Here is a 27,331-nt window from a genome sequence, read left to right as displayed (position 1 = left end):
GAGTAACAACAAAATGAAAATCCTTATCCATGAAAAAATGCACATGTCAACCGATTAGTAGAATAATCTCCTTGGTCTCTGTTTTGATTGTCTCGTTGGTCTAGAGGCTAGATATAAAGCCACATATACCGAGGTTCTGGGATCAAGGCCCAGTTCGGGCCTGTAAAAGTTTATTGGATTTTTCTGTCAAAAATTTTTTATATGATACCCATGTATCCACCAAACCGCAGTGTGGCGAAATAAGCTCCAAGTCTTCTCCTAAAGAGGAAAGGAGACTTTTGTACAGTTGTACATAGACTATTTATGTTACAAGTAAAACTTCAAAAGACCCAAAAATATATATAGACATGAGAATGATTCTAGATAGAACTGGGAGATATAACACGTCAACGCATTACTTATTCACGTGCATTTAAATATTTATTCACAAGGGATTTGTTTGTTTAATTTACATATACAAATTATTTATTTAACATGTGGTTATGCCCACGTGGAGAGCCCAGCCTTAGCCTTGGTCGTAACCCACTTTACGACTATACAGCAAGTCGCAGATTAGCCGAGATGCTTGACCTAAATATTACGACTATTAAGTTTTTATACGTTCTTCCACGTATTAAGTTTAGTTAACTGGTAATTGACACAACGACATATGTAGTTAGAGTTCATTCTCTTCCAAATTCTTAAGGTTTTTTTATATCTTCATATAAAGACACTTTTAAACACTGAATGTTATCAATATCAGTTGTTAATTTTAAGTGTTCCATGATAAGTTAATTGTGTAGAAGAAGCGACAAAGGAATAGTTCAGTTCCTTTTTCTTCTGTTTATCGACGGTTGCTTTTTTTGTTTTTTGTTTATTAGCTAACGAGAATCAGTATTATTAATAAAAATAATCTGAAAATAACAGGGAATAAAAATGTACGAGACATCCAAAAATGTTTTCTTAAAATTTTCAATAATAATTATGTCATTTCGGTCGCTGGTCGAAAATTATTGCTTGAAAATATTTACCATGTAATACTTACTATTATTTTTTTTTCAGGTACGTAACATTATCGAGATTTTGTGATAAAAATTACAAACAAGCTTCCAAAGTATTTAAATATGTATACTACATATATATGAATATAATGGTAAGTTGACATTTGAGCATTTTATAATTCAAGCTATTATATATGTATATTATATATATAATATTGAAAAAATACTAAACAAGTGAAATATACTTATAAGTGTCAAAGTTAGACTAGTTATTTTAATATAAAAGTATTTAATTTGTTTAATTACGGTCAATAATAATCTGTCATCGGTTTCGAAAGAAATTTATGACAATACAATATTATATTTTCTTACAAATAATAATAATAACTAATTTTGCACTAAACAAAAAAAGTTGAAATTTTAATACAAGGTAAGTTATAATTATTTATACCTTCTATCCAATTTTCAACCATCTAACAATTTTTTTTATAAAGTTATAAGCAAAAACGCTTTTCACCCTCTCAACCCCCTAGCGTTCACCCCAGAGGGTTGAAAATTTTAATTTGTTATTATTTTAACGTCCGAAACCATATACCAAAAAATCATAATGATACTAATTATTTGACCTTCACGGGCTTAATTGACTGGCCTCAAAGACAGCCTATATCTTCTATAGCATTATATACCTAAGTTGGTTCTGATAGATCTACCTAAGAGTTAATAATTAATCAATAACATCGCACAGGAAAATAATTATACAGTATTTTAAATGTAAAAATACACAATTGACAGTAGCTCGGAATATTTGTTTTGTATATTATTTTTTACTTACCTAATTAATTATTATAATAAACATTATTATTATATATATATATATATATATATATATATATATATATATATATATATATAATGCATATTATGTTAGACTTTTCCAAGAAAAAAAACATTTATATTTTATATTAAATATTTGCCTTGATTATAGAATTTACTTTCAAATATATTACGATATTAATATTTAGCACAACTTCTAATAAAAAAATACCGTAATATATTGTTTCATTTAGTTTTTTATTCGGTTTTCAATTTCTAATTAAAAATGTCTGAAGTTTGACCGGTTTGCTAGGTCAGAGTGCCGCACCTTGTTTAGTTTTTAGGGTACCGTATAAAATCAATAAATAACATTGTGATACTTTTTGGTTCTTTGTTTATTTGAGGTAAAACAACAGTTTACAATCTGAGCAAAAATATCTAGTTTAATTGATTTTAAACTGAAACAAAAAGTGTGACAAAATGAACTAGCCGAGAGAGCTCCGTAAAGTCACTAGAATAACACGATTTACGAGGGTCTGGGCAACATCTAGTACTTACTAGTTGGTACCGTGCCAATCCAGAACTGGCACCTTGGTAAGCGTCTAAATTGTAGTTCAAAAAGGTAGTATGTACACTATTTCAAACTAATTGGTTTATGGTTTAGTGGGAATTAAAAAATCAGCAGCAAGATTTGACCTACACATAAGAATTAATAGGTGAAGACAAAAAATACATTTTAAAAAGCAAGATTTACGAGATGAAATAGCTAAGAAATAAGTCATACATAAACGGTCTTGTAAAAAGCTCAATTGCGCAAAGCATTTTAGCTAAAATCCGTGACATTGAATTGATATATATATTTTTAATAATATCCGGAACCGTCAAGTAAATTTAATTTAGAAGCTCTTAATGCATGTTCTTTAATAAATTTCTATTCAAACATAGCGGTAAAATACTTGAGTGTTATTTTTGACGGGTATGGTACCATATCAATTAAATTGTACTATAACTATATATGTACGAACCATTATTACATTGGTATAATAACAATAAAAATAATTAATTAATGTCTGTGTTATCATACTTTGAGTATTGCTTAAGGAATCGCAGTAATTTGTATTACGTGTGCTTCGTGATTTAACATCGTTATTATGGACAATGTTAAATGTAATGTCACTCAGCGAGCGTTGACACGCGAAGGAAAATCGAGAAAGCTCTGGGAAAAACGACTGTGGCACTTAAATGTTATAGTCTAAGAGCAAATAATTACTATTTGGTATTGATAAATTCTATTATTACTACAAGTGTTTATAACGAGATAATTACCATGTTTTTTATTTTTAATTGGTGGAGCTCGATATTTCGACATTACCTACGAATGTCTTGTTCACGATACAACAACTCGTGAACAACAATAAAAAATATGATAAATATCCCGTTTTAAATACTTGTAGTAATAAAAATATCCGTGTTCATTTAAAACCTTATAATTCTATTATTGTTCGAATTAGGTACTTATTAGACCAAAACAATATTGACAATAAATTTTTAGTAGCAAGCCAGAAGTTAAAAAGTGACAGCTATAAATCCTTCGGAAAGCACGTAAATACATTGGTCTCCTAAACTTGATCTGTTAGTGGTGGATTACGAGAGTAAAGGAACAGAGTTTGCAACTGTGCTTAGTTACGTGCTAATAATATTTCCTGTGCAGTTTATAGTTCTTGAAATTGTCCGTCGTATGTTTTTTTTTTTCATTTTTTTTTTACAATTTGCCTATAAGTAAAGTAAAAACCTAGAAATGTTACACTTCTATCCTAAGACCTCTTCTTATTTTCAAACAGAAGGTGTGGCGCTCATTCCACCACGATGCGCCAATGTGAATCAGTGGAAACACAGGTAGCAGAATTTCATTTGACAATGTTTCGCCCACGATGTTTTTCATCGCCGAACACGCGATGAATTATAAACACAAATTATGTAAATTGTAAATTCAGTGGTGTTCGCTCGTCGTCACATATATTCAAATTTTGAAAGATAAAATTACCTAACAAGTGAGGTGATCGAATAGGTTCTCATTAATGTAAAAGTATGATCCTGGTCGGTTGAGATTTGTTTTCCAAATAAAGTATTGTCTCCTAAAGTATAACTTCACATTACACAGAGCTAGGAATGAGATTAGTCATTGCGTTCGACTATTGAGATCTGTTATCGCTCTAGTTAAAACGCGATTACCTCTTTATTGTTAGCATTTCGTTTTCAACGATTCCAAGCGATATTTAACACATATTCACGTTCTCTTTTAACATATTTGAAATAAATATTTAACTAAAGTAACAGCTCCTATGTAACCCGCAGTAGGGCCAAAGGCTTTATTTCCTCTAAGGGAGGTTTGGAGTTTATTTCACCACGCAGACCCAATGCAGGTTGGTCGATATACATGTAACAGAATTTCATCCAAGACAAGCAGGTCTCACCACGATGTTTTCCTATATAACCGTGTACGAGATGAATTATACACACATTCTATCATTCTATCTCGTGAACAAGACATCCGTAGATAATGTCGAAATATCGAGCTCCACCAAATAAAAATAAAAACATGGTAAATATCCCGTTTCAAATATTTTTTTTTTTTTTTTTTATGTTAGAGGTGGCAAACGAGCAGGAGGCTCATCTGATGGAAAGTGACTACCACCGCCCATGGACATCTGCAACACCGGGGGGCTTGCAGGTGCGTTGCCGGCCTTTCAGGAAAGAGTACGCTCTTTTCTTGAAGGTTCCTAAGTCGTATCGGTTCGGAAAAACCGCCGGCGAAAGCTGGTTCCACAGAGTGGTTGTGCGAGGCAGAAAGTGTCTTAAAAATCGCGCTGTTGTGGATTTTCGGACATCTAGGTGGTGCGGGTGATATTACTAAATACTTATAATTATACACACATATTAAGAACATTACTTCGTCCGGTCAAAACTCATACGACTTTATATCTGCCACTACCTCCGCCTAAAGAAAATAAAACTAAACTACTAAACTACTAAACTCAATCAACTCTAACGTGCCATCAAAAGCTTGAAACAATATCAATAAACAAGATATATGTATTTATAAGAAAACACCGTCAAACTGTCATCGGTATTCAATTTCAAGCTTCGATTAAATTGTCAATATTCAGTCCACTAATCGTTTCGGGTCAACCAACATCTTAATTATAAACAAAATATGACAATGGCGAAATGTTTAGAAAGTATAAGTCGTAACCAGTTCTTTCAGTAGTTTTTTACGTCTTTCGGACGCAGTAAATTTGTCTTTATTTTATTAGCTAAAAGGTTTGTGTGTCATTCGGTTATTAGACTCTTCCTGATCAGATTTAGAATTTTAATTGATATACGTATTATTTTTAGCAAAGACATTACTAATATCATTATTTAAATTTTATTAAGAATCACTTTATGATATGTTTTAATTCCTCCTTTCTAATTATTTAATTACTAAATATGTACCTTAAAAAATCCGCACAAATCTTATTCGTATTTAAAATCTTGTTTGAGGAAATCGTTTAATTAATAGGAAGCATTTAATTGCAAGTAATAAAATGTCAAAGTATATCAAATATACTTTTTTTATTTTATTTTGCGGAGTCTTGGCTAAACTGATGTAGAGTGACCACCTAATATGAACAAAGGCCGAGTCAGTGGAACTATTTCTGAACTGAACTCTATATAGTAATGTTGGGCGGGACATATTTGGTGGGATTTAGTTCCATGAATTGTAGGTACGTGATAGAAAATACTTGGAATAAAGAGGATTGGAAGAATAATTAAACGATTTTTTACTTATACTACCTATTACCAAGTTACGACCAGGAGGCCCAATGACTCTTTCAAAGAGCCCGACGTTTCCGTTGTTGATAGAATACACAAAGAGAGCAGACCTCCCTAGTATTTAATAATGTATCTGGCGGAAGAGAGAAATGAGACGAAGAAGTTTTGCGTGACAATTAAATATTGCGACGTTACATTTCTTTCCTTTTTCCAGTAACTTTATCATGAACACTGCGTACACGTTTAGGTAAATCTGTTTTTACCATTTGTAACATAGAATACGACGTTTCAAACTACGCTTGCGTTCGTAAACTAGATTTCAAATTTACATTTTTCTAGAATTTCAATCGAGCTACAAAGGCTTTGTTTGGTATCGCTTGTCGAACACCGTGAAATACTGTCTGAAATCACTTTAGAGAGCACTCGGAAATATTTCACTATTGTGTTTATTGACCGCCCAGCATCCTTTTGGGAGGAGCTTTAAGACATCCGTTAACATTGTTACTTGGATTTTAAGATTCTGTCGGGATAATAAAAGTAGATAAGTAGCTACGTAAGTTTGGTAAAAACCCAGTTGCTTCAGTGTTTATAATTAATGCATTTGAACCATTGGTACAAATTTTCAAACTTGGGTCAGCATCACAAAATTTTCATGTGCTTAATTTGAGCGTGATCTACGATGAAGGAAATTATTGTGAGGAAACCTCCATGTATCATTTGAGATTCAGGCAAATGTATATCCAGCAACCCGAATTGGAGCAGCATGATGGAATGAACTCTTGATTAATTCCATCAACAGGAGAGGGACATATATTGACTGATTTCATAAATGGTGTATATATTTGACAATCATATAACTCTATGTCTTCGGTATTTGTAATTTAGAATTTAAAAAATTCTGAAGTCGATAAATATCGCTGATACAGTTTGTTGTTTATAATGTTATGAGTCAGCATAAAATATATGATTATATCACTCGCAATTGTTATTAGTTAACACACTCAACTAGTATATACATTGAAATATTATTGACGACCTCCGTGGTCGACTAGTGTGTACACCGGTTTTCATGGGTACGCCATTACGAGGTCCCGGGTTCGATTCCCGGCCGAGTCGATGTAGAAAAAGTTCATTAGTTTTCTATGTTGTCGTGGGTCTGGGTGTTTGTGGTACAGTCGTTACTTCTGATTTCCATAACACAAGTGCTTTAGCTACTTACATTGGGATCAGAGTAATGTATGTGATGTTGTCCAATATTAAAAAAAAAATAAAAAAAAACTTCTTCTACGATTACATCTTGGCTAACTATAGTAACATATAATTAATAACGAACTTTACTGCTTAACCATTCCAGTATAAGGTACACTCTAGAACTTCGACCCGGTCCCAAATACCGACTCGAAATGAAGGATAATGTCCGAGAATACGTGAAACGTATAAACAGGTGTGAAAATCATATTCACTTTGTAACAGTTCACGACTTGAATGTAGGGCCTGCAGATAAGAATGTTCAAAAGCAAGTATGTACCGTAGATAAGACACTTATTTTTTTTTATGATATAGGTTGGCGGACGAGCAAATGGTCCACCTGATGATGTAAGTGGTCACCATCGCCCATAGACAATAGTCCTGTTAGAAATATCAACCATTCCTTTCAACGCCAATGCGTCATCAACCTTGGGAACTAAGATTTTATGTCCCTTGTGCCTGTAGTTACACTGGCTCACTAACACTTCAAACCGTAACACAACAATACTGAGCACTGCTGTTTGGAGTTAGAATATCTGATGAGTGGGTGGTATCTACCCAGACGGGCTTGCACGACGCCCTACCACCAAGTGATATTAATAAAATAACGTTTATTTATTGTACGTTTTTAGTGACAGTCAATATCCTTAGTGCAAAATCATGTAGCGAGGATTACGTGACTCTGTATAATCAAAATGTTTTGTATAAATCTTTATAGCGTCATTTCTTATGAAATGTTCATTTTTATTCTTATTAAGTGACGTTCTTAAAAGGAAAACCTATTACGTAAACGCTCGTTAACTTTCTCTGTTAATTTTATTTTTTCAATAAATTTAATGGAACCGCTTAATTAAATATATATTTATCGATAATAACATAAAGTGTGCAACGTCGTTTAACATTTAAATTTGTATCATACGAGATCGTTTCTTACAAATTGGCTGAATCGTTGATGCTTCTGGTCGCTGTTTCATCTCGGTTATGTTCTCATATCGGAATATTAGTTAAGATTATCGCGTCCAGACATACAAAATTTGTTGCTTTATAGTTTAAACTTACATATATATACATGTGTCATCAAATATACCTACGTCATCTTAGAATATATTTAATAAAATATGAGCCATACTAACGTATTTGTTTAGTTTGATGTAATTTATGGGGCAGATTTAGTTTTTTTTTAAACATATCAAAAATTACTAATTGTATTTGCGTGATGATTTACATTTTTTATAATAATGTTCCTTATTCGTAATCCTAATCAATAACAATAACATCGCACATTTAGTAACATATCACCATATAAAATGTATATATTATAAACAAACTGTAGTACTGTGAAAGTACTATATAAGATTTCTCAATGCATTGCACAATAACAGAAGCTTGTATTAGAATATAAAGAACCAATTGCTTGAAACTCGATCCCGATATAAGCAACTTATTTATCAATATTGCAACATTCCAGTATTTCCTACAGAACAATTTCAGAAGCAAACAGCACAATGTACGTTCAACCTCTTTCATTTACACAAAAGCAGGTGTAACTATAAAACTGAGTGTTTTATCGTTTCGGAAATAGCCGAACGTAGCGTGGCCCGCTCGCTTGTTTATTTTCTATTGAAACAATTGAACGTAACTGACCGAAGCCATCTGAGTCCGGATCAATGACCAACGCGCAATCCAATTAGTTTTTTTTATCATGATAACATCGATCTTTGTACCTCCGTACTTTATACACACGACTGACAGATAACAATCGATCGTTTGAGAATAGCAAACTACACTACGTTTAAACAATTAACAATTATTGAGATTTGTAAAAGGAAGTTGGTTGGTCGGTAACAGACGCTCTAGTCTGAGAGACAAACGAACAAGGACGCAAGCAAACAAATTTGTGCCGAAACTATTAATTTTTTTTTTTATTTATTAAACGAATATTTTTTGAGAGAATATTTTTATTCTGTTTCTAAGATTTGATTTTGTGAACTGCGATGAACGTGGTTGTCAGTCCAGCTTCTCACGACGTTACATTTACAGCTAAGATACGATTTTTTCTGAAATATATACACAAATGGAAATACTATTGTGTTGAATAACTTTTGAATAAAATTTAATGAAATAATGAAACAAGGACAATTTAAAATGATATATTTTATTCTTTACCCAAATTATTCATATATATTAAATTGTATTATGTCTTAAATAATTAAAGAACAGGTATGAAAAATATTATTTTTAAATCTCGCTTAAGGATTTTATTAACTATTGTAAGAAGAATATAAAAAAAATCTTTCATATTTATATGTATTTTTTATTTTGGCTTATATATTATTAGTGGGTAATTATCCGAAAATTTGTTTTTCAAAATCTTCATCATGCGACGACTCCTCCTGGACTGACATAGTTTGATTACAAGGACTAATTTAATGTTATGCCTGATTAAATTTCAAGAAATTTGACGTCATATTTGCTGCAAAGAGAAATTCTGCCTGGACTATATAGCATCATATACTAACTTAACTATATGGATATTAAAGAATTCAAAGTGATTTCTACTGTTCATGCGATACGTCATATATTAATATTATAATATTAACTGACAGCTTCGAAATTGATACAAAGCTTATCATCTCGTAATCCTACTTTATAAAAACAAGAATTGATTTATTGATCACGATTCGTGTATCAAATTGTATTTTAGATAAAAACAGAGGCATTGACCTTTCATTATTACATAGTGTTATAAATATAGACCGTTAGTGGGTTCGTGTGTGTTAAGATATTAACCACCATCTCTCAACAGTTTCTGGGGCGATGCCCGTGTTATGTGTAGGTGAATAAGTTGAAACACTAATTTAGGTCAATACTATATTATAACCCCGATACTATCAAAATATCAATGTGATGTTTGTTAGTATAAATTTAAGGCTGATTTTTGTTATTTCAGTTGAAAGCTTGTATTCCCGCAGACTCGGAGGTCATGCGTCCAAACCTCAGGTCAAGAAATATATGGTTGGGAATTTTTGTTAAAAAAATTCCCGTACTAAGTTCCTATTCTATACTCTCCCATAAAATTGGCAGATGTCGGAAATTGAGTGAGGGCACCATCTTATTAAAAAAAAAATAAAGCTTTAATACACAAGTTAATATAAACGTAGTGATGAGTTAGTCGAGCTATCTACACGCAGGTTAATTTAAATGTATAGCAAGCTACAGATAACAAAATCAGGGTCAAATGAATCCCGTCACCACGCACGTGATGGTCATGTATTAGAACATCAATGAGGCACCCCAGGAGGTTTCGGGGAGAAGTTAACTCGCCAGAACAATTATTGCAACCGGTCGCTTTCTGTGTTAAGAACGGGGCTGATGTAATTGTTGCTATTCTTGTCAGTTTTTATGGTAGAATGGTTATTGCATAGTAACTAAACTACAAGTAGCAATAATACTAAAATTACAAGTAGCATAAAATTAGTCGCCCATGACAGTCTGCAAAATCTTCCAAACTAAAAATATATGATGGAAAATAAAACATATTCCACAATCGAAAGTCGAGAGTACAAATATTTATAAGGATAGGTAAATATGTATGGAATTTTCATTACGTTATTTCGCAATAGCAGGAACGTAGGTATGAAATGCCTGCCCAATAATAAAATTAGGAATATTTGCCTATGGACCTAGCTGTAGCATTTGTAGCCTCGAAAAACTTTTGTAGGTTTAAATTATAAAAAAATGTTTACCCAACATTAGGTTTAACTGTGTGATTCATAACTTCAAACACGAATTACTTTTAGAGAGTAATACTTTGAACAATGTTGATTAAATCCTTTAATTATATCATAAATTAAACTCTGTGACGTCACGGTCGTTTATAATAAAATAATATGAGTTATGGTACGTTCGTTAGCGAGTAGGTCAAGTGCCAACGAGTGGTAGTGCATACTAGGTCGGGTGGCAAACTAACAGACTGAAATAGCCCCGAAGCAGTTCAACAATCCTGAAGAACGCTTGCATACGCTACTACTCGTTCGCGTTACACCTGACAGACGTTTGGCGTGTATGAACTTTCTTAATGTTAAATATTGCATTTCTTATAAAAATATAAAAAGTAAAGTAATAGAGTATTTATGTCCCATTACGAAGACTTCAGTTCCTTTTGAAGAGGTTTGGAGCATATTCCACGCTGCTTTGGATGTTGGTAGGCATATTATTTACATATGTAACATGACGTCAATCCTGTGATAAGGACAAATTTTACCCCGACACGATGCGGTTAGACAAAACAATTATAAACATAAATTCAACACAAAATAAAAATATACCCTATTTAAGTAAGTAAATTTTAATATAAAGCTGCCACCGATTCAGAATGTTAATTCTACACAGAAGAACCGAGATGAAACTCAGTATTTACTCTTTTTCAACCAAAAACAATTCACATCTAATAATCATATACAATTACATTTATGTATCCTGTGTGACCGTGACATCATTAACACATGAAAATTCCGTGGTGCTTGTCCAGTTTTGCACTAGTTATTCGGCCCATTGCAAAGTATATTGCAAATAAATATCATTATAAATAATATAGTGATGGTATCTACAAATTAAATCAAATCAAAATATTCTTTATTCAAGTAAGCTCATATTGCATATTTGACTCGTCATGTTACCTGAATAAGTTATCAAGATAATAGATGCCCAAATGTATGCAAAGATTCCGCAAAAGTACCTAAATACATTTTCACCTCAACTTCCACCGTGAGTTTGGAATTTATAAACTAAAAATCCTAGTTATTCGGAACATTCAGGAATTACGATCCCGGGTCACTCTGGAACATTGTCACGTCCCTAATGTCCTACTTTACGTTATTAGGACATTTCATAAAGCCGGACTTTATAGATATTACTAAAAATCGTTTCTAGAATTTGTAACTGTAATTTAGCGTATTAAGTTTAGCTTTGTTTTGTAAATAGTATTATTATCTTAACTTACACAGTTTTATGTATCGGAAAAATCTGAAATCTGAAATAATGTTATAATAATTATTATTTTTAAAAACAGACTGTTTATAGCAAATACACCATGTGAACGATGGTGTTCATATACATTGATCATATAGTAATCATTTTGCTATTCCTTATTTTATTACCAAAGGGAGAATCGAATAGGTTCCTTAACTGTTATAAAGAAACGCTCCGATAGCACTGCACATTGCACAGCGTTGTACTTTTAAATGTACATAAAAATAAACGTTTAATTTTCAATAACTAATTTAAAAGCTTAAAGGTTACCTTTACAACATTTATACGTAGTCGTAATTAACTGTTATTCATCAGACACTAAGCGCTTTTGACAGCATTTAATCATTAAGAAAAAACATTAGTTTTTATCAGGGATCAGTGACCTGAGATGAAGTCGTGTGTTACATTGTATGAAATTGTATGTTCTTTGACGTCACACGCCTAATGTTTATTATTTCCTTTGTAATATATTTCTCATCAACACATTGCCGAAGACATAGTTTGTCCATTTTTTATTTGTATTTTAGAATAGAATATTGAAATTAATTAAATCTTAATAGCAATCTGCTTTTCAATTTATTTGTTCCGCGAACTACTAAATAACATATAAATTAAATAACTTGTACAAGGTTTTGTTTGATTTTACTCGTATATGTTTGTCGAATGTTGATTTAGTTTTTAAACAGTTCCAAACAAACGGTCGCTCTACAGTTTTGTACATTCGAACATGCACTACACATTCTACTTAGGAATTATTTGTTATACTACATAGAGTAATTAATACCCTTGGGCGTATACCTAAATCCAATTATTTGTGTCAATACAGTACAAATAAAAAATATAAATTATACATTGAGTAGTCAATTTATCGAGTTCTTATTATCACTAGCTATAGGAAAAATAAAAATATGCCAAATTATCTATATATATATATATTAATGAGACTGAAAAATTGTCATAAAATTATAATTATAAATGTAATATTATGAATGATAAATAATTCATCCTAATATATAGAATAAAACTTAGTTTTTAAATAAGCTTTCAATAACTAAATGTATTCTATATACTTATATCAATATTGAAAGCTCGTAAGCTCCGCATCGATCTTCAGAAAAATAAAAATATTAGCTATTTCCATAGCACTCTGCTTAAAGCTTTGCTATTCGGATTATTAGAATGATTTAAATTTTTCATTCGTTCATTTTAACTCGAATGTGACTTGGGAACGATCCTTGCTACGCGAATACGAATACCGAGACGGTTAATGCACTTACCTTGTTTCGATTTTATTTTGATTAACAGACTTTTCGTCTAAAAAGGATTTGCAGTAGTATTTATAACTCTTAGTAAAATCTAACAAGAGAGCTATGAGAATATGCTCAAAATCACAATACCGGTATTATTATAACATTTAAAGTATACACATATAAATAACGTAGCTGTTGTCATCATTCATAATAAATAAAAAATAAAACTTATTTAGACTATGAATTTTTAATCTATATTAATATTATAAACACGAAAATAAGTCTGTTTGTCTTTCTGACATAATTCATTCGAATGACGGGAATATCATATAATGCTTGAGATTAAAATATTATAACCTAAGTCGAGTTTCAAACAAATAAAGTGACATAGTTCAGCACATACTTTCGTGATACTATATATATATTTCAATCATGAATCTGTACATATTATTTATGAGTTAATTATTACTCTTGACTGCTAGATGGCGCTGTAACAATTCCATGATATTTCTACATCGCGATGGCAAGATTCGCTAATTGTTTCATTTAGTGCATTAAGAAGAAATTTCCTAGAGGTTCCTAGTAAAAGAGGTTCCTAGTAGCATTTAGTTGGCGTTTCGTTTAACATGTGCAGCAACCTTTGAAAATTGTTCCATGTTCTTTAACATTATGTTACCTGAATTAAATAAATAGGTATTATATATTTAATTAAATTTAAATTTTACCGAGAATAATCACTAAAACCTCAGTAGGTAGTACTCTGTTGAATTTCTATTTATCTTGCATGGAGATCAATGAATACTACTTCGCATTTTTTTAACATCTTTAATCTATATTATGGTCTCTCGATAATACGTCTTGTCTATGTCTATGTTTTTATAAATTAATTTTAAATTTATTAAATGGCAAAGCTAAAAAAATATTTTTATTCATAAGTATCATTAGAAAGTATATTTGAGACAGTTTCAAGGTATGCTCAAGTGTTTGTTGTCAGAGACTGCAGCGAGCTGGGTCAGGTCATACGTCACTCCATTGTTTAATATTTGATAACTAAAGATTACTGCCGTACCGCTGTATACGCGTGTTCTTATAGTATAAGTTATTATTTTCAAGGTCTTTGTAAAAAAAGGACTCATTAATTTTCAATTATGAAAAAAACTCTTGATTCATATTAACATTATTTTAAATTATTATTAGTTTGTAGCTTTAAAAAGGATTGTCGTATTAAAACTGAAAAAAAAATCTATATTTAAAAAATATGTATTAAGTAATTTCTTCCTTCGTGTGTTATGTTAAAAATATAAAAAAAAATATTCAAACAACAGATATATCTTATTTTTTATTAGGAATTGAACCTATTGCCCTGCATTGAAGTCTGTTTCACTGCCAAGAATCTGGACGTTGCTGAAGAAATCGATGTATGACATGTAAGCTTGATATTAAAAATAAACACATTCATAAAACAAATTATGAAAACCGTATGTCAGTGAACTATTTTAAGAGCATGCCATTTCACAAAACAAAAAGCACTTTATCGTGTCTTGTCATTTATTTTACTGAATAAATATTTCTATTCGAATGTATGAGTCGCTTTTGCGCTCCTTTCATGCATATTTATATTGGATATCCGCTCATACCCAAATGGCCAGCCGGAAACGTCATAGCTCACGTCACTGTCTCTTTTAGCGTTGCATTAGTTTACCACGGATTAGCAGACCGTATGAGTGTAAGATATGACGCTAGCGGTTATCACATATATGGTTACGGCTTCTCTTTACTTATTTTACAAGATTTTTTTGTGATTTTTGTCTCAAGTTATATCTTGGTAGCTTTGTGCATGCTCGTCTAAGTAGGTACCTACCTACCTACCTACTACCCTTCAATTATTATATTCTTCGCCATCTACCAAACAAAACTACTTAGTATTGTTGATCCGTGCTGGCTCTGTGCTTAGAACTCGTCAATTTTAACCGATGGTTGCGGGTTCAGGTACCACTACTTAATTTATCAATTTGTGTGTAAGTAGGTATATCTGATGCTCGGCAATGAAAGAAAACATCGGGAGTAAACCTGCATGTGTTAAATGTAAATCTGCTAACAAACAAAAAATATATTTCCAAGCCTTCTCCTCAAAAGTAGAGGAGGCTTTAGCTCAGCAGTCGGGCTTTAACTTTACTTTGACTTTTTTTTTAATATAATTGAATAGCAAGATAAAATATTAACTTATTTAACTAAAGAAGGATTAGGTATATAATAAACTTAAATACCGCTATGAAAAAGCCTTACTTTAAAATGTGGGTATTCAAATGCTGAAACCCATGGAAACTTCCATGATGCTATTAATAGCATACAAGAAATTTCAACACAACGCATCATTGCAACTGTTTATTTATAATAAAATAATCCCACACAGTTTAAATCCAGCTTGCACGTAATGGAGGGGAAGTGTAGTATTTTATTTGTCGAACTCCCGGCTATCGGATGGGCAAGGACGTCATATCCTCTGACATCATAATGCACACGTGGGTATGTTTTAATCCTAAACAGCATCACAGAGTAATTTAATTATAGAGAAATCTATACATTTAATAAAACTGTTGAATTTTTATCTCTGCACATTATTTACTACAACACGAGAGAATAAAGTAATTACTGATTAATCCATATATTAAGAAAAAAAAAATCTTTTATATTTTTGAAGCATTAATAAAGGTAAACGACCGTAATTGGTATTAAAGATTTTATTAAGGCGTGTTTAGATATTTTAATTAAATATTAAAATTTGAACCAAAGTATTACGGTATACAGCCTGATAAGCTAACCTAAATAGATCAACAACGTTCTTAGCTATTTGAACATGAAAAACATGCTAAAATGTCCAATTTCTTTTTGACATAGCTTTAGAGTATTGGTTTAATACATATAAGAAATGAACAATATTTTCTCAGATGTGTCTATTTAAGAAAGTATTGTTCGTTAGTAATTTGTTCTATCTTTATACAAAAAAACAGTAATTTCCGACATCTAGACCGAACGAGAAGCAGGAAGTTTATTTCCATTGCTCAAGAAAAGTAATTCTTTTTTTGAACGCAAAAAAATCTTTCAAAGACTCACAGAACAACATTTTAGTCTTTTTCTTTTAGATAATCTAGTTAAATACTCGCTTCCCTTCACTACACACGCATCTGTATAGAATTACACACTTCCATTTTTAAATATGTGTGTATATTTTTTATTCGAAGATCGAAAAGTACTCATTTTGGAATACTCGATTTTTAAAACTTTTATCGTAATAAAACATATTTTATTTAACTGCGAAATAAAATTTCAATATCGGATTTCAATGTCACGTTTCAGTGAAAAGATTCCAACACAAAAGATTTTATACAATTTTTCCTACGTGTTATTCGGCCTCACTTTAGTATATTTTTTCTAAGCGTTCTTCAAGTATACAATATATTCTGTTATTTTCCTGTAATATATATTAAAGTCAACATGTTCTGGTTAAACCTTAATAGGTCATAGCCGACTTACTATAATTGACCTTCAAGGTCTTCAATGTAAGATTATAAGAATAAGTACTAAAATGGAAACTTGAAAATCTAGGTCAGTTAGACCCTGATTTAATATAAGGTATAAAGTATAAACCTTACTATAAATCTTCCTAAGTATTCAGTCTCAACTAACATTTATGCAATCATTAATAATAAATATATGTATTTTTAAAACACGTGATTTTTTATAAAAATGCCTTTGAATAGAAAAGTTTTGGTGTGAGAGTTTTTGAAAGCAGTTACTACTAAAGTAACAACCCCTCAACACCTAATTAGCACCAGACAGCAATACTTTATTTTGATTTGTTTCAGCTCGTGTTGTGAGTGAGTCAGTGTAGGAACAAGGGATTATTAACTCGTTACCAATAGTTTTCGATCCATAGACTTATTGTAATGGATACTTATTAAGCAGTGTAGATAAGATAAAACGTATAAATAAACATTTCTTATAGTACGAATCTCTATGGACGACCACATACTACCAGATTTCTTATATAGAGTTTGAACACTTTCATAATTGACAAATATATAACATGCTGTCAAAATGTAAATTCCTATTAATTGGCTTGCCATAAAATAAATAATTAAAAGTATTAAATATTAAGTGTATTTTATGATTTCGAGACAAAAATAATACGATCCGGATTAAATTGTTAGATAAATTTGAATTAGACTTATTGTTAATTTTTAGATGTAGCAACACGAGACCGTCAAATATACTTAAAAAAATAGAGTTCAGTTATCATTCAATTAAATTTATATAATGCTTTATTTTTTAAGTATATAATTGTAAAATTTAAGATGTATGTTTCATTCGAATAATAGCAATACATTTTCGACTATCTACTTTAACATTCCGACTAAAATACTCCGAAATAAAACCGATTCAACTAAAAATGAGACAGAATTAGTTCATAGATTTTATTAACGATTTGTCAAAAATATATTAAAATTTATTGCCAGTCAAAGTGTTTGATTTATTCCAAGACATATTTAACATTCGTGATATATCAAGCCTACGACACGAGCTGAAATAGGTTATGTATAGTCTTCGTTTAGTACTCAGTTATTTCGGTAGTTATAACACAGAATCACAAACTGTTTACGTGTAATAATGTGGTTTATGTGGTCCGCAATCGTAATATTTGGCATTTAGCAAAAAAATATAAGCTTAGAAAGTAACTGTTGTAAAACCTTATCCTTCCTAAATTACATACAGCTATAACATATTATAAGTAAAGAATTGTTAGAAATATAGTTTTAGTTGTTCGGGATAAGTGAATTCACATATGGTAAAGGTATTGCTACCCAAATTAGCATTAGAGTACATTCGAAATCGTTTTAAGAATTACATAACTGTAAAACATTAAATTCAAAATATACTTTTATCGAGTGATATTTTATAAGCTCCTTTAAATCGTCATTTAACAAGATAAATGAAATATGAAGCTACCCGTTCGAAATTTATTTAATTTCGTTTGAGTAAAATGACTAAATCTATTAAGGAATGTTTAACATTAGATAAAAATAATAATAATAGTAAATTACAATGTCTAGTCATTTGGACTATTACTTACTGTTTTACGTAAGCTAGAATGATATCGAACGAAACTACGAAAGCGTTTACAAAGACATTGCACAAACGTCTCAGTAATGACAACGCTACTGACTAGGAAATGACGGCCTAATGATGAATAATGTCTTCGTGTGCTGCAATGCGTTATGTACCCGTATGTAACAAACAAAATCTACCAACCAAGTCGTAGAATAGCAACACATATAATCAAATCTAGTAAAAACAATAAGGCATAAATACTGCCAGGTAAAGAAGGTATTCTGTTAAGAATAATCAGCTTATTACCGTATCTCCACTGCATTACCATCGAAGAATTATTAAGAGAAGAGTTTTTTAAATATCGAAACTTCTTCGATTTAATCAAATAAACAACGAGTTCTTCCCGCATGTCTTTTAAACTACCTTTCGCGAACTGGAAGTGTCTTGACATTAATATCGCTATATGTTATGTAGCGTTAAACTAAATTTAATACGACGAACTTAAGACGTCGTACAGTGTATTGCTTTTCACTTATCTGAGAGCGATTTCTTTCTTAGTCGTGTTTTAATTTTTAAGTATATTTTTATAAGAACTGAAGATCTTATCGGTCCATGATTAGATTCGAGACGACTTGGATGCACATTGTCTAACCACCAATTCGCTTCTCGTAAATTGAATACTTGAGCTATAAATATGCGCTCATAAGCTGCTAACATTTTTAAAAGTCAAGCTAGATAGAGTTCTCATATCAATCGTATAACCGTAAAACAGTAATAAATAAGGCGTGTTTCACACCGGATGCGTATAGTTGTCACGCTAAGACGGTCCTGTCACGTATCGCCAAACTCATAAACACGCTTGACATTTTAAAACTGCTCTCGTTCGGTAACAGATTATCAAAGAAAACGGAAGTTGTTCCCTTCTAGTTTAAAAATAAAGATATATGATGCTCGGCATTGTTGCTTAGGATAATTAATGGATTTTTATACGTGGACCGAACTTCTGGTGGAAAAACTACTTTGGCAGTTTGTGAAAAGAAAAAGTTTGTGAGATACATTGTTGGGTAGTTAAATATTTTATAATAGAATGTAAAAGCGACACATTTCTTCGTCTCGTAAAAATGTATTAATGAGTCGGTAATACCACAACGTGGGTGGGCTGGCACTTATAAATTCTCGACAAAATGATTATTACGTTGATGTTTTAAAAACAAATATTATTGAAACACAAAATTCAGTTTGAAAAGAACGCATAAAGTGTTATATCTAATCAAAGGAAGTCTTGGGAAAAATATAGAAAAAAATATATATCCGTTCTCTAGTATATAAACCCTGCACCTGAGTCGTACGCAAAAGATCAACTGTACCACTTACAGATATTGCTAGAATTACTTCTTTCGTTAAAACAGATCGCATCCCTTCACCGAACACCAGTTACACACTCTGTCCGGTGTTTACAGTACGGCATTTTACAAAGTACCTAAACTACAACATTTAACGGCGGATGTCAAATTCACGCTGAGCAAAAAATCGGGGTACTCCTAAAACGACCCTTTCCTGGGAAGGTATATTCCGTTACGACTCCTTTGATAGGCAAACGTTGTGATAACAAAGAGTTCCTTATGACTAGCGTGCTAAAAAGATTATTATTACTTTATAGAAATATGCTGGAAAATAATATAATAAATATAATTGTTATTATGAATAATTGTATATCATCAGCCAATCAAAATGTATATATGTAGGTTCTTAGTTGGTACATACAATTGGCATAATGATTTTATGAGGTCCAAAATGTTAATACTATACTAATTAACAGTAAGACACTCGGTAATTAAACTTCTAAATCGATTATGACAAATACAGCTATGTATTATATTATGTGTTTACAATTAAATATTGTATGACCGGCATGAAAATCCACAAATACCTGCTACCTATTTATAACATTTTCTTAATTATTTGCCTTGTCTATTAGATAATTATGAATAATAATAGGTTTAAACTTATTGAGTAGCAAATAAAAAAAACTACGTGATTTTATTATATCAAGTAACTTCGGAAATTTAATTTATTAATTAACAATAAAAAGTACCTACCTATAAAATGTAATTATTGAGGTATTTAATCTGTAGGTAATTTATAAAACAGATTAATTGCTCGATCCATTGATAATAATTTTGTTATCATATTAAAACAATGAGACACAATATGTATATTTTGAATCTGTTTAATTAAATTGAATCACATCGAATATGTTTTAAACAACGAAATTAAAGATTGTGGTCGAGACTTTATTTATTAAATTAAAAAGTTTGAGGTTATAATTGTAATAGGTTATTTCGTTTATAATGATTTTTGTATATGATATAAAAAAAAATATAACTTTTAATACACTTATGGTTTTTTTTGTTTGAAATATCTGAGTTCTACGACTTCTTTAGATTGAGGATGAAATGTCACATATTTCATTGTGAAGTCACTGTATTGAGGTTAATGCCTTTTTTTAGATTTAATTGACAATATTTTTTTCATAACATTCACTAAAATATCCTTTTCATAAAATAAAACGTAACCATTGGACTAAATTCTATTCAAATGACAATTCTCGTCACCAAATAAAACATGTGTTAAATTGATTACTTACACATTTAAGGAGTATACACAATACACGCGTGTTCCCGTTACCATCGATATATTCTACTTGTATGTATAATACGATACTAAACTGTAGGGATTGAACTTGACTCATGCGATATATTTGGACTTCGAAAACTCTCGCGAGTCAGACAGAATACCTTTGCTTTTTATTAGATTTTTTTTACATGTAGAATTGATTCTATTTTGGAAAGTCTAATATTTTTAAGAACATTTTCCAGATGTTTACTATATACTAAAAAACATGGAAAAATAAATAAAAACATAAAATAATTATAAGTAAGACCAATTATCAAAATAATTAAAATAAAACATAGAGAATTATTTAAAAAAATATAGCACGTATAAATCACTTTAAAATGAAATGATTTTTATTATCAACAGAAGTAAACAAAATGTTACATTTGAAACATTCGATGTCAGTTTAATATATTATACAAAGTAAACTTTAATTAATTCTTAACTTATTACGTTAAACCGATAAGACGAATAGAGCTGCTAAACCAACATTTATCAAGATGTCTTTAAACTATTTATATAATTAAATTGCTATTTTATTTACCGACTCAAATAACATCAGCTCTCCGTGTAAATCACGGTTTATTTTCGTAAACATTGACTTTACTAAAAAAACACATCTAAACTGGTTTGTCAAATAAATTCCGAATGTTGCTTTACAAGATTGCATTGGTTAAAAAATAATATGTTCTATATTTAAAAATAACTATATTTGTAGAACATCGGGCTAGATGTTTTATTATAGGTAACGATATAAAATGTAGGACCGTTTACATCTTCAGATATTTCGTTAACGTTGTATTAAGAACATACATTCAAGCTTTATGATTCCACCAACTTATCTGTTATTCAAACGTTTACCCTTAGTTTTCCAAGTATATAACAATAAAAGTACATCTAAATCATGTCGTATGGGTATAAACGGTCTTTCGATTCAGCTGCCTGAAATAATCAGGAGTTACCGCGTAGAGCGCGAATCGGCGCGCACGCGTCTCGCGTCAGCATCTGAGATCTCGATTGTTGTTGTGATACAATACAATACAACTAATATTTTTTAAATTCGTACAATATACTCATTTCAAATACATAATTTTAAAATTATTGTTTAAAAAAATGTGATACGAAACAATTGTGAATAACTGTAAATACCGTGTAAAATAAAAAATATTAATATTGCACATAAAACATTTTTCGTTAAAGCTCAAATAATGTACCAAGTACGAAATAAAGATATAAATATATGTCATGTGTAATTATTATATTTAATAAAATGGTCTAGCTTTCAGAATCATAATAAATGATAGTATAAAGTTCTATAAAATATCTGTGCCGTTTTCGTGCCAAAAGCCATGTGGGTGTGAATGTATTTTAAATAAGTGTTTATGATTTAAACATGGTAGCTATTCTTGAAGTCGGTACTAATAATAACTACTTCGCTTCTTTTTTACCTGTAAGTTTTGTATAAAATAACAGAAACCGTTTGATTTTTTTTAATCTATAAAATGTACAGAAATAAATAAATGGTGTTTGCGATTTTTTGTAACCGTTACGCACTGTTTGTTGAATCTTAGATTGGTTTTGGGGTATTTTAAATTTAATTTTAAACATTTGGGAATCATTTGCAGGTTACTAAACTCTTTATTATGTTTTTAATTAGTGTTCTTACGATTGAAGACTCTGCAGTGTTAATTGTTATTTAAATCTCTGATTTAATATATATTATACTATTGTGTAACCTGGCAATTGCTAACATCGAAATTCTAATTACATTTCTAATTATATATTATATAAAAAATAATACACATGCTCACATGTTGACTGCAATTGTATGTGCTAAAATGTTTTCTATACAGTCATATATAATAACGCGACTTTGAACCCCCGACCCTATTATCTCAATTCACTTGAAGTCTTCCTATCTTAAAGACTTCCTTAATTTGACAACAAGCACGAGGAGTACATATCTAGAAGATAACGTACATTTATATAAAAATATAAACATTTGACTATTATTTTTTTCAATTTCAGACTGTCAATTCTCCACCTGTTCCTCATCGCGACATCACTGGAGCATCCGCAGCATCTTATAGGCCCTATAATGAAGATTATGCTTCCGTCCAGCGTCAATTAGACCGACCAATTCAAACTGAAATCGATGTCGAACGAACGAAAAAGGACAAAAAATGGTCCATTGGAAAACTTTTTAGAAGAAAAAAGAAAGATGAAGAAAGTGGTTCATCATCACAAACCGACGAAGGTGGTACTCGTTCTCCTTCGAAAAAGAAAAGTAAAAAGAAAAAACGCACTCCTGCAGTCAATAACTTTGATCACATAGTAATTAGAGATGGCAGACGCGCTCAAAGTTTAGCTAACTCTAATATACGAGATACTAATGACGATGGAGTTCTCTCTGATCCATCAGCTGGATTTATCAAATACAAAGATAAGCAAGAAACATACAGTGCTTCAAAAGAATCGATGCAAATTAAAGATAATATTTCAAGAGCCGGAAAGGGAATATTGGAGACACCTTCACGTAAAAAGAGGAAAACCAGACTGAAAGCGCGCGTAGAAGCTTTGAGAAACAGCATGAGAGGAGAATCAAGCAGTGATGAAGAAACATTAAATTCCTCTTCTAATTCTTCTTCTATGATTAGATTTCGAAGTGATGATTCTCTGATGAGATCACGAGACAGTTCTCTAAATAAAAGATCTCGAAGCGCTCGTAACGAAAGATATATTAAGAGATTGTCACGCGATGAAGAAAATCTGTTAAATAAGGAAGCAGAATTACTTCAACAGGGCTATACAAAAGCGGAAGTTGAAATGTTGACAAGGACGCCGACAAGTCAGAGCAGTGGCTATGGAACGTGTAAACGAGATACGACGTCCAAAATAGCTTCAGAACCATTAGCTATAAATGATATTAATAGGCGTTCACTAAAATCTGAATCAGTATCATCTTTCCCATCTACACAAAGTTACCCATCATCCATTAACTTTAACGCTAAAGTTAACAATGAGCGTATTAATTATTCCATACAATATCCAAATAATAACACTAATCGAGGATCATTATACCTTAACAATAACAGAGAGAGTAGTGTATCAAACCAATATGAAACTCCTGAAAATATTATGTGTGTAAAATTTCGATTAGGAAACGTTACTAATATTACAAAAGAAGAAAAAGCACCGCCGGTGCCACCTCCTCGTGATATGCATCGAAAAGTAGTAACACCTTTGTCGATGTATTATGATAATAATTCCACTGTGGCCGATAGAAGAACTAATTATAATGTGAAACATGGTGTTCCTAATAATGACTTTGAAAGAATAATGAGACGAAGTCAAGAAAGATTAGTTGGTTACGGTCTCAACGGGTTGCGACGTCCTATATCGAATTCTGAAGATCATATAGCTATTCAAAATAATGAAAATATTCAGAACTATATGGTTAAAAACGAGCAGCCCCGAAGACCAGCATCGGTGTCAGCTGAACCCAATCATTATGGTTCTTTTGTTAATAGTCCTCCATGGAGAAAACAGATAAATCAAACCAGTGTTGTAAAACCTGAAGCTGTTCAATTAAGACAAGATTATTTATACTATGCCGATCAAAGCCCAAGATCACGTAGGCCAATAAGTATTAAAAATACTTTAAACGGTTTACAAAACCAATACCTTAGCGATTCTCAAGTATCAGTTAATGCTAATGAAAAAAATATTCAAAGACCAAGAAATGCTTCAGAATTTTGGAAAAAAATTGATGACGCAGAAAGACAGAGAAAACAACAAAATATATTTGCGAATTCAAGAAGCAGCAGTGAATATACAAATTCTTCTCAAATTAATAAATCTTATCCAGATCAAAAAAAGTCAACATGGAATAAAATTAGAGATAATACTGAAAGTGCTGATAGTTTAAATAAAAGTAAATCTATTGATATTATAGATGGTGCTAGAGTATGGAAAGCAACAACTGAGTATAAAAGATCGACTACTGTAGAGCCACAAAAAACTGTCTCTCCACCTCCAAAAACACACATTCGTCACAAATCAGATACTTATGTTTCGGGAACATACCAAATGCCATCAGATGATGAAAAAAGTTCAGAAAGACGAAAATCTACTAACCTTGATGACGCACTCAATGAATTGGAGGCAATTTATAATAGTTTGGGCTTAGGTGATGAAGATTTATTAGATAGAGCTGAGCGGCGAGAGTTAATGACACCTAAATTTTATGACCATTTAAATGACTGGAATGGTAACGATGATGATATACAATTGAGAAGTCAACCTTCGACGCCACTTAGGCGAATATCGAGAAGATCAACCTTACCTGATAAATTACAAGATGATATGGCTTTTCGCAGAATGAATTCCTTTTCAAACAAAGAAAAGCCAAATCACAAAGATACACAGGCTCAAATAAGTTATATGTTGGCTTCGCCTGTCTATGTTCCCTATGCATCAGATGACGACAAGCAATCAGAACGTAATGAACCAGATATAGTATTTGATGATGTTGTTTACAGAAACATTAAACAAACGAATAATCGACTCAAAACTGTTGAACCACAACCACCATTCGGTATACCTGTAGGTCCTATTTCGCCAGCTCCACAAAGTGATTACTTACATGCTACACCCGAAAATAAAGGACGATCTCGTTTTGTGCCAAAGAGGTCACCTGATATTGTCGCTGATGATTTAGCTTACCGAAGTTTAAGAAAAGATAGTAGACATTCATCTCTCTTTAACGGGGAAAATTATAATGGCTATGTTAATAACAATAGTTATGCTGAATTTCCCTATGCAAAAGATTCAGCTGCTAATATTAAAAAGAAACGAGCTGTGAGATCTCTTTCAGCGAATATCTTTACTATGATACAAAAAGAAATAGACGACGCTTTGAACATTAGTAAGATGCCGTCATTACAAAAAACACATAGTAATAGTGATGTCATGAAGAGGCTTCGTGATACATTTGAAAAAAATGATAACCAAAAGGAATACTGTCCTCGAAATAAGGTAAAACAGCGACATAATACTGTCAATTTATTTGCCAATAGCACCCACACACCTTCACATCATTTCGCAAAAGATGACTCATTCATTTATAACGACGATATATGTCTTGCTAAACCACCATCATGTGATAAATCAAAAAGTTCATCCCCATCAAATCGATCACCACAAACATCTAAACGGTCATCAAAAGATGAATTTCAACAGGTTCTAAGTATGTTAGCGCAAGAAGCTATGGATACTAGTAATAAGTTAGGAGTCGCTTTAGCTGAATTAGATAAAAATCGAAACAAGAGTGAGATATCAGACATTCAGAATAGAATATCAGATAGTAGAACAAATTTTTTGAACGGCTTAACTGCTAAAACATGTGCAAATTCTATAAATGAATTAAATCAAAATACGGAAAAATCACCGCAAACCTTAGATACTGACGAACACTCTAAAGCAAAAAAAACTGAAGATAGTTTACTATTAATATCAGATCAATTGAATAAAGTTGAAGACCAGTTAAAATGTACTTTTGATAAGGAAGTTCAGCTTAAAAATGAAAGTTCAACAGTCTGTAATAAAGACAATTTAAATAAAACATTTGAAGAAATAGAGACATCTACATTATCAGTTGAAAATAGTGTTATTCCCGACATTGTACCTCAAATAACACAAAATGAAATGATCGTATCTGACACTACGTTTGAGGGTCGGGAAAACAGGTCTCCGCCGCGATTCAATTCTCTCAATCCATTTTTGAATACTGACGATAAAGTGAAAGAGCTAAATGAAATAAAGGCATTTAAAGAATTAAAGGATGGGATATCTGATTTAATAGCGGGAATAGCTGAGGTCAATGAAAAACTTTTTGTTTCAAAATCCTCAAAAGTTGAAAATAATCAGCCTCAAGCCAATGAATTAATAACTACAAAGTGTAGCGAAGCTTCAAACGAAGTTGCAACAAAAGAAAGTCACATAGATTCATCTAATAGAGCATCTATTAGTTTATCTATATACGAAGATGATATAGAAAATAAAAAAGATACAGCCGATTCAACTGAGTATAATTCTTCAGAAGAACTTGCAACGATATTTAAACTCGATTTTAACAAAGAGACACAATCCAATAATAATGACAGTCATAATAATAATGACAAAAGAGAACGCAATAATTTAAACTCTCCGAATCTTGTAAAGACAATGAGTCAAAATTTGCGGAGATTTTCTGTAGATGAAAGTACTAGTCAAAGTAACAATACACTGCCAACTACCGTAGTCCCATGGAGAGCTAAGAGGCAAAACAATAATTCACAAAACGAAAACAAAGGTACGTGGTCTCTTATCATGCACGGTGTTTGGATTTCACTTTGATCATTTGCATCC

The 27,331-nt window shown here is 31.4% G+C and overlaps 1 protein-coding gene across 4 annotated transcripts in view; it reads left to right on the top strand.

Annotated features, from left to right (window-relative positions):
• LOC113403060 (MATH and LRR domain-containing protein PFE0570w-like) overlaps positions 1–27,331 on the top strand; it is a 107,846-nt gene that overhangs the window by 78,507 nt on the left and 2,008 nt on the right. For 2 of the 4 annotated variants that reach the window (XM_026643504.2, XM_026643502.2), the window contains exons 1-2: positions 22,121–22,373; positions 22,952–27,275. In XM_026643504.2, the coding sequence (XP_026499289.1) occupies positions 22,317–22,373; positions 22,952–27,275 (4,381 nt within the window). In that variant the 5' untranslated portion in view covers positions 22,121–22,316. Of the gene's footprint in view, positions 1–22,120; positions 22,374–22,951; positions 27,276–27,331 lie in introns of those variants that run through there. The other 2 variants (XM_064217244.1, XM_026643503.2) reach the window with 2 other exon arrangements.

The sequence above is a fragment of the Vanessa tameamea genome, chromosome 16 (assembly GCF_037043105.1).
Source record: "Vanessa tameamea isolate UH-Manoa-2023 chromosome 16, ilVanTame1 primary haplotype, whole genome shotgun sequence".
In the NCBI taxonomy this organism is placed as follows: Eukaryota; Metazoa; Arthropoda; class Insecta; order Lepidoptera; family Nymphalidae; genus Vanessa; species Vanessa tameamea.
The sequence above is the reverse complement of the archived record's forward strand: the minus strand, read 5'-3'. Positions and strand labels throughout refer to the sequence as shown.